This window comes from Poecilia reticulata, chromosome 1 (genome assembly GCF_904066995.2).
Source record: "Poecilia reticulata chromosome 1, P_reticulata-male-v2, whole genome shotgun sequence".
In the NCBI taxonomy this organism is placed as follows: domain Eukaryota; kingdom Metazoa; phylum Chordata; class Actinopteri; order Cyprinodontiformes; family Poeciliidae; genus Poecilia; species Poecilia reticulata.
In genome coordinates, this window is record NC_088830.1 from 14,752,125 (window position 1) to 14,765,670 (window position 13,546).

General features: G+C 39.7%; 1 protein-coding gene across 3 annotated transcripts in view; it reads right to left on the reverse strand.

The window, feature by feature from the left end:
- Nucleotides 1-7,462, reverse strand: part of LOC103464269 (cysteine-rich protein 1) — a 227,440-nt gene extending 219,978 nt beyond the window's left edge. Inside the window, exons 1-2 of one of the 3 annotated variants that reach the window (XM_081607006.1) lie at nucleotides 5,654-7,462; nucleotides 4,569-4,636 (exon numbers count right to left, since the gene is read on the reverse strand). In XM_081607006.1, the coding sequence (XP_081463132.1) occupies nucleotides 4,569-4,632 (64 nt within the window). In that variant the 5' untranslated portion in view covers nucleotides 4,633-4,636; nucleotides 5,654-7,462. The other 2 variants (XM_081607010.1, XM_081607008.1) reach the window with 2 other exon arrangements.
- Nucleotides 7,463-13,546: the final 6,084 nt, after the last annotated feature.

A 13,546-nucleotide genomic window follows, 5' to 3' on the forward strand; every position in this document is an offset into this window, starting at 1 on the left:
AATGGTTAAATACAAGGTCTTAGTAACTATTTGAACCCTTTACAAATTTAATCTGGTTTTTTTTTGTTTGTTTTTCAGTCATATGTAACCTTATGTGAAAATGCAGTTGCATTTTTTGGGGAAGTCATAAAATAAGTGCGATCAACAACAATTTTCTGGTTTGGTTTTCCGAGCCACATCCACAGCGTTTAATGAATGGCTGTACTGTACGATAAAAAAATCAGTGAAACAGAAGTTGTCTGACAACATGAAGAACACTAAAGGATATCAAAAAGAAAAAAAAAATCACTAGGATTTTTAAAGAAATTCAAGAACAGACGAGAACAAAGAGAACAAACTACTTTGGTAGGAGTTGCCGGCCTACCAAAGTTTCTCCAAAGGACGCAGAACATTTACAGTGAAGCTGTGACTCGGCTAAAGTCACAGCTTCATATAGAGCTAAAACCAAGAGATGGCATCCATGGGCCAAAACTACAGCTGACCAAAAAGAAGACAAAAGCCCATCCCCCCTTCCTCCAGCAACATTTTAATGATCCCCAAGACTTACAAGAAAACATTCTGTGGACTGACAAGATAAAAAGTGGAACTTTCTGGAAGGAGTGTGTTATTTTACAGCTGTTCTAAAACGTTTCAGGAAAAGAAACCCATATGAAACACACCAACAAGTCCACATATGAAAGGTTTGGGGGGAAAAAAATGAAGGAATCCGAGCCTAGACTTAAATTAGATGCTGTTGCACGACTAGAGGGATTTTCATTCTCAAAACGCCTCCAGTATCGCTAAAGTCCAACAAAGAAGATTGGATCAGAATTCCTCTAAAGTGACGTAAAAGGCTAATTATCAGTCCGCCGTTGGCCCAAGCATTTTGATTAGTTTTAGGGGGTAGCTGCTATGGACAGGCCGGTTTGGACAGCTTTTCCTGGCATTTTGTTTTCATTCGGGTCATCTTTGTCAGAAATTTAGCTTTGTGATTATCTAAAACATTTAAGTGTAACAAAAAAAGCAAAAGCAGATAAATCTATAGGCAAATACTTACCACACTGTACATGAAAAATGCAATGCTACAGTCATAATACAAACTTCTGCAAATCCAGGTGATATTTGAAAAAAAAAATCACAGAATGAATCAAATGATTAGTTAAACATCTTTTAAAAAGAGAAATGATCCAGCTGAAATGAAGGGACTGCTTCCCCTTTCAAGTCCCCCCAACACAAATAGACCAGACTTTGCAGCATTGAGGTGGAAAAGAGATAAGTAGGCCGGGTCACATTAGAAAATCTGAACTTTCCCAGGCAAATGGATGGGCAAGCGAAAACTGTTTTGAAAAAAAGAACAAAGCAGACTTGCAGTCGTTGCTGTGCGGCTACATGTAGCGAGGGCTCTGCGTGCGGCAAACTAAAAGAGACTGAAGGTGAGGAGGAAACCCTGAGAGCAGCGTGCAAGCTCGTTTGGGCAGACCCACATCCTGTTGTTATTATGGATACTGGGGTTTGAATCTGTGTGTGTGTGTGTGTGTGTGTGTGTGTGTGTGTGTGTGTGTGTGTGTGTGTGTGTGTGTGTGTGTGTGTGTGTGTGTGTGTGTGTGTGTTTGTGTGCGTGTGTGAGCGGTTCAAAGAGAAGCAGAAAAACATGATAGAAGTAAAACGAGAAATATTTTGATTTTCCACCAGAACACAAAATAAGAAAGCATTAATTGTAGCCCTAAATAAACACAAGAAGAAGAAAAAAAGCATATGACAATGGTCATGGCCCATTTACATTTGCTTGTGTGCATGATATCAATTTCACCTCTACAGGCACATGATTATAACCTGGAAATGAAGGCATGAGCTTAAAATGTCCACATACTTCTACTTTTGATACATTTTTTCCACAGTATTATGCTCAAGTATTAGACAGGGACAAAACCACTACCCAACACGGAAAAAAAAAAAAAAAACCTGAAAGAAACAGACATCTATGCTGGCCAAGGCGAAGGGAGACAGAGTGTAAAATTTTAAAGAGGTCAGACTCACCAAAGTAGACAGGCTTTCCACAAATTGGACAGTAGCCTACCATGGTCTGTAATTATTTATCGTGCAGGTACAAAGATCATGCGTGTGCGTGCAAGTGTGAACTGAAAATTCGACAGGAAAACGGTTTAACTGCAAGTATGTCAGCATCTTGTGAAGTCAGATCCGGATGCGGTGGGCCAGACGTCACAGGAAGAGAGTAAAGTTTGAGATTTCAGATTTCAGAAGCTGGCGCCAGTGGAAAAAAAAAAAAAAGAGTCAGGTGGTGTCTCTGATCACATCCTGCACTCATTCTGAAAGACATCAAAGGGTCTAAAAACCTGATATTTTACTCTATGGCTTCTCACCAATACACAGCGATGATGTTGTAAAGAGGGAATGAAAGAGGGGTGAAGAAAGGAGGAACAAAAACCAGCTGTCAGCAGCTCAGATTCCCACCTATCATCTCCTCTTTCCTGCTCCTTTCTCCCTATTTTCTAGATTCCAAACAACGAATTGAGCTTCTGAATCAAAATGGGAAACCTAATACTTCTCCCTTTCTTTTTCTGTCGGCCCATTGCCTCTCTCTCTTTCTCTCTCTCTCTCTCTTTCTCTCTCTCTCTGTCTCTCTCTCTCTCTGTCTCTGTATGTCACATACTCAAACACACACACAAGCACACCGGCTGTGTAATGACTCACACAGACACAAACCACACACAAAGGCTGCACTTCTCCTCAATGACGTCACAAAAAGAGGGTGAGGCACGGAGAGGCCGGGTTGGTTGCAGGGACAGATGGGGGCGGACGGGGGCGGCGGTTATCCCCTCGAGACAGGTGATGGAGGCAGACCTGGAGAGAGGGAGGGTGAGGTAACAGTAGCCAGAAACAGCTCAGCTGGGAGAGAGCGGGTGAACTGTCATGAACTTCTGAGAAAAAAAAAAAAACGGAGTGGAACAGGATCGGTGAAGTCAGTGAGGAAGACCGACAAATGTGCTTCTGGCTGGTTGCATGAAAACATAGAAGACACCATGGAGGAAGAAACATTCAGGAGCTTTACTTTAGTGAAAGTGATATCACTTGGTAGGATTACTCCAGCAGGTAATATCCCCCCCACACCCCCCCCCAAAAAAAAACAGCTGCCAAGCAGGGCCTGCCCAAGGGTGGATGAGGTTCTAAGCAGGAATCTATTTGGGGGCCCATCTCCATCTAAACCCACCAGCAGCTACAACAGCGCTGACTTGACTTCCCTTTTAAAGTGTCTATGATTTATCATTATAGAATTCTCCATGAACATATCTTTATTTTTTTTTTAAGTGCAAATTCATAGATATGAAAACGGTATTGTGAATTAATGGCCTGGAAAACAAGATAAAACATGACTGGCTGCCTTACACGTGTTTGGCATCTCAAGACGGTAGACAAGAAACGAGAGTCTTGTTATTAAAAATGTGTGATTTAAGATTAACGCTTTAATTTTACTCGCAAGCTTCTACTGCCTGGAAGTTATATAAACTGACTTGAATCAAATTGGAAAAAAAAACAACTTTACACGTAGCTAAAGTTTATGATGATGAGAAGAAGGACTTCCAAACTCATCCACTAGGAGCTCGTCTCCAAAGATGAAGGTCTGAAATATTTGTAAGCTTGCCGGTAACAAGTTTAAAACTTGAATAGCTTGATGTACATTTGAACTGTTTTTTTTTTCTTTAAATTGTTTATAAACTATATACCAGGAAGTTGACAGGCTGAGAATTTTCTGAAGTTTTGTCATGTCAGTGGTGCTGTGGTGTTGTGGTTTGGAATTTTGCAGCATTTGGCATGCAGTATTTTACAGTCATTAAAGGTTTTCTTTGAGTAATCTTAACCTTTATTTGGGCTATTTTTGTGGGCGACGTTCACATAACATTATACGCACCAGGGTATTAAAACGTGCATTTTCTAACCCTTTATTTTTTTTTTAAACCTTCCATTTATTTTGCAGCATCCTATACTGAATACATATCATTTCTGGTCTAACCATGAATTTCAGCTGATAGCCCTAACAATTACAGAGCAGAACAGAGGCCAAAAGTGGAATCTCAAATTAGAGATCTTCTGGTTGCGACTCTTTAGACAGGAATGTTGACACGCAGCATGACAGCTGTAAACTTTTGCAACAGGGGAGAAAATGAGATTGCAAACCATATTCAAATAACAACAACAATAATAATAATAACATAAACAATACTGTTTGGCTGTTGTCATTTACAGGATTCTAGTGTTTATATTATTAAAATGTTTGAACATGACAGTTACTCCAAATAAATCAGCAACATCTCAGTTCCAGGCCAACAAGAATTGTGTCATACACCAAGCAGCCTATAATCTCCAGACCTTTATTCGACAGAAAACATTCAGAATGACATTAACAATTATGTTTCAGAGATGAACATAACAAATGTGGAGAAACTGTGGAAAATATAGTCTCGTAGCTCTGTGCTACACTGCACACAATTTAAAGTGAATCCCGTTCCCCAGTTATCAGACATGCAAATAAACCTTAGAAAACTCATTTGGGGTACAACCAAAGAACTTACCTTTTCCTTTTTTCTTCAGCGCTTGTGGCGCCCCAAGGCCTTGCCGCTCTGGGGAGTCAGTCATTTCACTTAAATGGAATGTTGAGTCAGGGTTACACAATAATTAACAGTGCAGCGATTCGCAAGAAAGCTACATTTTTCAAGTATGTTCAGTTATTACTATGTTTGCAAAGGAAAACACAGACATGCAGTTTCTCTGAACAGTCAAATATTTTCTCCGCTCGCTCTCTGTAGCTCGAGAGCAAACCAGCATAATTTCTTTTTCATGACTTATATAATTTCAAATAAAACTTTCAGTTTTTCCAGAAATAAAACCTGCAATAAGATTTTTTTTTTTTTACTTTATCCACCTTTTAAAACACACTCCTATTATTTTGTACACATCAAAAAACATGTTCTAGATTTTGTCCCCCCCCCCAGGTTTTCTTCCAAAAATCCATGTGGCTCTCACTGAACTTTATATATCCATTTGATATATACAGGATGTCTTCATTTGCATATTTGCCAACATCCTTCTCTTGTGTGCCATGCTTTGCAGAGGAATAGAATACCAAGCAGTTATTTCATCTGACCAGGCTTCCCTGAAGGATAACCTATCATGTCTCTCCATCAGCATTCATTGTGTGTGGACAGGCAGCACTTGGAGAGCTACATCCTGAATCGCAGGCGGCTGATATGCATGCACAACTCACAATGATTTTTGATGCAAATTATGATGTTGGGATTTAAATAAAGAACAGCCACTGAATATGCACACAAAATAATAAGCGACCGGTCCCGTTCGAGAGAGAGAAGATTTCCACTGGTTGCTTTCAAATAAAATTGAAACACAATTAAGGGAATAATGAGAAAATCAAGAAAAAAACCCTCCCAAAAAACAAAAGAGGAAGCAAAGCACTGAAAAGGGGACTCAATGCAATTGTGAAAAAAAGAGAGGGAGCGAGAGAGAGAGAGAGGGAACGGAAACAGGAGGAGAGAAGAGAGGGGGCGTTAAAACCACATTTCCCAGTGGATCTTTAGCCGAGGCCGTGTTGAGAAAACTGCCAAAACTCTTAACAGACACTCCCGCACTGGCGCTCACTTACACGCATGGTTCACTTCTGCCAAGTCATATGAGAAACACCAACACCAACTGGATGGAGAGACATGGGAAAAAGGTGTCGGCAGGAACTGGAGGGATTTACAGGCGACTGGTGGAAAAGGAGGAGGACAGACAGAGAGAGAGAGAGAGAGAGAGAGAGAGAGAAGCTGCTCTCCCCTCCTCTGTGTCCTCTGGTGTGGCTCTGAGAACTGCATGTGGGCTGGGAGGAGTTGAGGGGTTGGAGCACAGGAAGAGGTTCAAGAAAGAAAACGGCTGGAAGGATTCCTTCTTCCCACACACACTTTGAATGTATCACATGTGCATGCACATGAATGTTCACCACACACACACATAGCAGAAAAAAGGCCTCGAAAGGTGTCTTTTTTCCACCTTGCACTCACACAGTCACGAGTCATCCTGTTTCAACTCTTGGCATCCTCCTTACACCTCGGGGCCCAGAATATGACACTGCTTTAGGGTTTCGTCTCAGCAACACGCTCGCTGTTGCGCTCACAGTACGAAGACGTGCGGTGGAGAAAATCAAGCGGATGAAGATAACAGGAAACCATGTGAAGATTTACTTTTCAAAACTTTTATATCATGTTCGTTTTTTTTCTGTATTTTTTTTAAATTAAAATTTTTCTGTGTTGCATTTACTGCCCTCTTTGAGATGGGATTTTTTTTTTAAAAAGAGAAATTTTATTACTACATTATGTTGCCTCCTTACCACAAGGCATAGCTCGTCTCTGTTTGCCTTTTTGATGATAACTTGCCACGGTCAAATGAATCTTTCTTGAATTCTGTATGTTGTGATGTGGTGACCCATATTTGGGATGGGTATTTTTTTCATTCCCCCGCCCCGACAAATCTTCCCCTGCTGTGCTAGTCTTCCTGCAGTCAGATGGTCCAAAGGCCATAATCCTCTACTGAAGGTATCAATGAATAAAAGTCAGGGAAATAATTCCTTGTTTTTCCTGTATTAATCTAGGAAAGCCCCTAAGTCCCCTCATGCTTCTGTGGAGTGATATGATTACAGCATGGCAGCCATTATTAGACGATTAGCAGTCATGAGTGGCTGAGTCAGTCCGATTGCATTATGGGACATTATGTTGTTTTGGAAGGTCTGGACAAAAGCCTGTGGATGAATGTTTTTGTTTGTTGGTGTCTGACAAATATGCCTCTGTTTTTCTGCTTTTTGTGTCCTGATTTGGTCAGATGTAAAGTTTAAGTGAAGGATTAGGAATGATGTCATATTTAAGTTGGTTTTGGATGAAATCTACAAAGTGTTTAATCTCAGTTTAGTCTGTTTTTAGGGGTGGAAGACTGTGTGCAAATATGACTGAGTCTGTGTATCATAGCAAGGACATTTTCTATCACAATTGTTACAAACAAAACTATTAAAGTTATAATGCAAACAGCTACAGGCCGAATTTGGTGGATGAATGAACAGAATTGCATTTTCTTTTTGTCAGGCTTTCTCTATTATAAACTCATAGAAATGCCACTGTTGTCACAAAATAACATTTTTAATCAATTGCTTCAATTGTTTTATTTTTGCAAGAACATAAACAACTTCTGCGTTGTTTATTAATCATTATAAACCACTTCAATCTGCCATAAAGACAAGCAGCAACGTTACTGGTAGTTTTGCATGGACTCCGTTGACCCAAATGTTCTTTAGAAACCGTACCTCCTTCTGTATTGTGAAAGTCTGATGTTTTGCTTGATCTACAACCTAAAATATTTTTCGCATGTATTTATACACCTAACTTTGCAAATTAGAAGTTGTGCTTCTTCGACTCGCCATTCTGGTTGCAGCTGGCAGCTGTGGTTTTAGGTACCCCAGCATATGAGGCCAGATAAGAAACAGCGTGACCACAGCTTAAGCAGAGAAGATGACAAGCTGAGAAATTTTTCCACATTCTTGTCATGCCAGCAACAACAAGTTGGTTTGGTTCAGGATGAAAAATCTCGGAAATGTTCCATCATCTGCTTTCTTGTATTTTACAGACATTTGAAGCTTTCGCTAAGCACCGTTAAGGACAATGACGGAGTTCTAGAGCTGTAGGTATTAAAAACATGCAATGTCTAAACATGTATATTTCTCTTCTTGAATCGATATCAAATAATCTTAATATCAATATGCATTATCAATTCTGCCCTATTCATGAATTTAGCTCCTAACTCTGACAATTATTAAAAAAGAGTCAGTAGGCTAAAATGTTTACTTTAAGCTGAATGTAGCAAGACTTACAACTCCAGATCTAATTGTTGTTAATTGGAAAAATATGGAAGCAACCCAAAATATTATGAATAATAATAATAATAATAATAATAATAATAATAATAATAATAATAATAATGCCATATGTGTGCCTGAAATGATGCTTAAATGTGTCATATTTCCTTTTGATTTCAGATGAAAAAAAAGAAAAAAGCCTTTTATCTACTTTCAAGCTTCTAATGAGATGGAACAAAGGAGCCTTATATCATTTATTAGGGGATGTTATGCTCATTATACAAGAATCAACCCGACTCACTCAGCAGGGTTCTGACTTTATAATGCTTGGTTCTCAAGGTTGCTCCCACCTATTGTTTAGATCTGCTTGGGGAAACAGAGAGGCAGGCAGAAGGAAAGAACCCAATGTGTTACTTCTTGCTTGTGCATTCTTGGCATAGCTTGTTGCCCTTTTCATTTTTTAACTGTGATTTTCTCCCCCCCACCCCCAGCCCCTCTCCCTCCTTTCCTTGCTTTAATACAGAAGCCAAGGGTCCACAAGCAGCCAAGTCCCACCGCTCCAGTCTGGCTAAGCCACAGAAAGCTTGGCCTCCTCCTCTCTTTGCTCTCTCTCTCTCTCTCTGTTTTATTTCTCATGTTTATGCACTCTCCTCACTATCAGTCATGTGATTCTTCCCATCACAGACTTTTGCATGTGTCTTTTTGTCTCAAGTGTAATTGTGTTTCCTTGGATTGGTCAGCCTGACTCTCTGCCTCATTTTCTCATGCTTTTTTTGTTATTCAAACACACACACACACACGCACACACACACACACACACACACACACACACACACACACGCACACGCACGCACGCGCACGCACGCACGCACGCACACACACACACACACACACACACACACACACACACACACACACACACACACACACACACACACACACACACACCCTCTGTATTCCCCTGCCTGACAGTCTGTCACAGCCAGCGATTGGTTTAGCAGGCAGAGTTCAACTGGGCTCCACAAACACATGGCACTCAGTCTGCCTTCCTCTGTGTGCTGGAATTATATTTCAGTTTACATTTTGTAAAAGCTTTTCTCTCGATTTCGTGTTCAAATGTAGTCGATTGTTTGAAGGCTTAAAGACAACAATTGATCTAGATCTCCCTACAAATAGGTCAATTGGGTGGTTCAAGATTTTTCAGGTGGGGTTCTTTTAAAAAGTAGGTAAGAAGTTAATATCTTACCCTCACGAGGGAACTCCTTAGGTGTCTTTATTTTGCATGATTCCTGATTAGCTGGACCGAGAGGCTGAAGCTGATGTCTAGTCCGACAGAGGACAAGACCAAAGTGGACTTGCATAGTCTTAAAAACAACTGTAATCTCAAATATATCATGGTTTATATGCTAATGCTATTTTCTGAACTTTTAATCGTTGTGAGGTTTGCAGTAGGTGGTTATTCACTCATCGTTACTGTATTCTCTTTGTATTTAAATATTGGATTTCCTGAGTTTTTGGTGGGAAGGTCAACGAGAACTCCGTCTGCGCGCTGTCAGAATCCTAACTAGGAAAGTCTGACTTTGCTCAGCAACATTTCAGTGTCTTACATAACAAGGAAAATGTAAAGGTTGTAGGTACAAACAATCAATTTGCACTTTGACAATTTGCCTGGTCTCTACAATCTCCGTTTTCCTGATGTTCCTTCAGTGTTTAAACACATAAAAAGGAAAGAAATGCATTATTATAGGCTTATGCTGCTAATCCAAGTTAGTGGCACCAATAGACAAGAAAAATCACAACTTTGATCAAACACTCTTTACTATTGTGTGACAATATTCTTAGATTTGAGTTCTGAATTCTGAGGTAAAGTAAATGCAACATATTTAAATGGACACAGTGGGGACAAAAAATGTCAAATGTTTCTGTTCAGAGTAGCACAACTATCTAGAAAAAAAATAAGGCAGTTTAAAGATCAGGAATAATTTTCATTCAAACTGCTACAGCATTTTCTTTTACACTACTTTACTTGTATGTAAAACAGTTTCTCTGCCTGGAAAATGCTTTATTTTCAATGTGTTTCCCACAGCAAGATCACTACCACTGCATCCCACCTTAACCCTTTCATGCATGAATTATGATCCTTTGTGTCAGGATTTTTTCAACCTTTTTTTTTTATTTCCTCAAGGCATAAAAAAAAGGTAGAAAAAAAATGTTTTTTTTTATTCTTTTATTTTTTTTAGGTGATCAATTGTAATTTTCTCCAAATACAAAGTTGTTATTTGAAAATTACATCAGTAGTATTGTTCTTTAGGGGTTATCTGATGTCACAATATTTTTTTCTACCATCTGCAGTAGGAGGGACCGGGTCAGTCGGCATGCTTTTTTGTCTGTTGGCCATATTGGATTTAACAAAAGTAGTTTATTGCATTTGCAGCTGATGGCCAGTAGTTGACAGTGTATTTTATGATGCATTAGTGTCCACTTCAGTGGTCTGTGTGCATTTATAACATAAAAATCCACAAGAAGCTCAAGAAAGTGGCTTTTAGACAGCTGGCCACTGTAGTAACCACTATACATGAAAGGGTTAAATTAATAAAATAGCATTCACGGAAACTGCTTAAAATGTTTGGAAGTTGGAGATTTTTTTAACATGATAAAAATTGTTTTTGATAATGGCCCCTCTCAGATTGGTGATGCTTTGGCCCATTCTTCATACCCTGGTAGTGTTGGTCGTTCCATACCCAACGTTGTTGGGTTTTTTTTTTTTTATCTAAAAACCCCCCCCATACATTTTGTACTGACGATGCATCTAGTGGCATCTGCCAGGGGAACATTTAAATCAATTTAATTGTCTACTCTGTGTTGCGATGACTTTGCTGCCGGATGCTCAGAATTAATATAGTTTTATCAGGAGTCATGTTTCTAAAGTGGCAGACAGTTAATGGAAATAGTGGGAAAAAATATTATTTACAGAAGACAGTATAAAATTATTTCAAATAATACATGAAATTTGAGGAGCTATTTTACTATAATCTGGGTGAATTCAGTGTAACACTTATGGTTAAGAACACGGGTAAATGGCAGAAGGAAAAGCCCAGACAGGGTACATACTGACCTGCAGCCTCCTCAAACCAGTCCAGCCAATTTCGAGGAAGTCGAGAGAGTCAGCTACTGCAGGTAAGATATTACGTGAAGATAATAAATTTTTAACAAAGCCTCTCCACAATCCTTTGACATGGATCGTTTTAAAAGACATTGCTATTGTCACCTTTGATAACATCTTACATTACATTGAAGCAACATTGAATTTAAAGTGTGGGTTTCTGAACTTCACCGAGAACTTTTAACTGGAGGAAGAATCGGTTTTGAAAGACATTAGCAAATTACTCTCTAGGCATATATACAAGACATGCTGGTAAACAAATAATCCCAATTAAAGATCAATAGCTTCTCGCAAACAAAACGCAAACTTGTGCGACTGTAATAAAACCTACCTCCTATTGTAATGTATCTTTTTTATTTTTTTGTCCCCAGTAAGATCCCTGCCATTCATTCCGCCACTCAGACAGAAATCTAATTAGAGCAGAATATCAACATTGAAGCACATAACCCGTCACCCCTCCTTCCTCTCTCCCTCTCTTTGTTTCCCCGCTCTTCCCTACAGCTGGTGAGAGTATGGTTTGTGGCTGCCCCTCCCCCAGCATTTGAACAGGCCAATAAGAGAGCATGTCAGCTAAATAACCCCCACCCTCCTCTCTTCCACACCATCCCTCGTTTTTCCCTTACCATCTTATCCATTCCCAATACCATCCCCCAGAGCCCTCAAAACACCCATCCCCCTTCCAACTAACCCCTAACCCACTTACTCATCCTGCCTCCACCCTCCTACACACCCACGAGATATCCCCACCCTCGCTACTTTCTCTCCCGTGCCTCACCCTCCCTAGTAACTACTCCCCCTGCTCCTCTTCTCTGCTCTTCTTCCTCTTCATCCCACTCACCCTTCTTTTTGGACACACTTGCCTCTCTCCTCCTCGGGCCCTCTCCTTCATTCCACTCACTTATTAATATTTTTTCTCATCCCCCTTCTGCGCTGTTCCATTCTTTTCTCCCTCCATCTTTCCGTCCCGTCTCCCCCTCTCTATCTTCTGTGGCCTTATCTTATAAATATCGGTAGCACACTGGGTGAAAAATTGATCCTCCCCGCCTGTCTGTGGACGCTGCCACAGCGCATTAGCCTGCATGTGAAATGTGTATATGCAAGTGTGTGTGTGTGTGTAGAGGCTTGTGAGAGAGAGGAAGGGTGGGGTGGGAGGAAGGAAGGTGGGAGGGATATTTGCATATCATCAAAGTAGAGAAAGGGAGTGTAATGAGGAGAGAGAAAGTGTGTGTGTCTGTTGGCTGTACGTGAGTGTTATGAGTGGTGTTGATAGGTTCAGGGTTGAGTGTGTATGAAAACAAGAACACTCTTCACATGCAATCAGTTCTATAGATACACAAACATGCAAAGAGCACTGGCACTACAGGTGCATTTTAGAAAGAAAATATATCTTTGAAAATTTGATTAATTTCAGTAAACTGAAAAAAACGAAACACGTTATGTAGATTATGCATTACACACTGAGTGATGTACTTCAACTGTGTAGTTCTGATTATTATAGTTTACAGTTAATGAAAACACTAACAAAAAAATAAATAATGATTTTTTTTTTTTTTTGTAGAGAAATGTTAATGCTATTGAGCTGACATTTTACAGAGCAAATATTAATGTAAAGTTGGGTGTCAGGAAAAAGTTTGGTGGAAATATAGTGATCCAAAAGAGAAAGCTGTACAGCTCTTAGAGAATCGGAAAGCAAAATCCACTCAAGAGTTTGGGGCAGATTTACAAGGTTTGGACTGCAGCTGGAATAAGTGCTTCAAGAGTCACACAAACTTATCCAAATTTTGCATTCCTGATGCTAAAACACAGAATCCTCTCACCTGAGCTGAGGAGAAAAGCCACTGACAGTTGTTCAGTGGCCTAACATCTTTTTAGACAAAAAATAAATTTTGCATTTAATTTGGAAGTCAAGATCTGAGAGTTTGGAGGAAAAGCGAAGCGACACAGAGTCCAATTTGTTCGGGGTCCAGTGTTGATAATGTCTAAGGTCCACACAGCTATCAGCTAAGAACTTGAAGAACTCTTCATGCTTTCCTTTGCCATCAATCTTTATGGAGATGCTCATTTCATTTTCCAGCAAGCTTTGGCATTTCTCTATAAGTGCTTGATTTAAGGAATAACTATTTTTGAAGTGACCAGCAACTCGCCTGACCTAAACCCTTTAGAAAATCTATAAGGCATTGACAAGTGGAAGATGAAACACCAGAACCAGCAGTGAAGATAACCCACAGCAATGGGCTTCCTTAGCTCATCAACAAAGCCAAGTACTGCGCTGATGCAGTACTTCATACAAAAGGAGCAGCAAGTATTGAGCGTGTATACTGTAAATGTACAGTATAAATTTCAGTGGGCTGACATTTCTGTATTTAAAAATGTTTTTACAGCTGTTTTTTTTATAGTCCTGAATGAAAATTAACAGAAGTAAATATTCTTAATATATTTCTGTGTAATAATTCCTTATAAACATTAGTTATATTTTCTACATTTAACCACTGAAA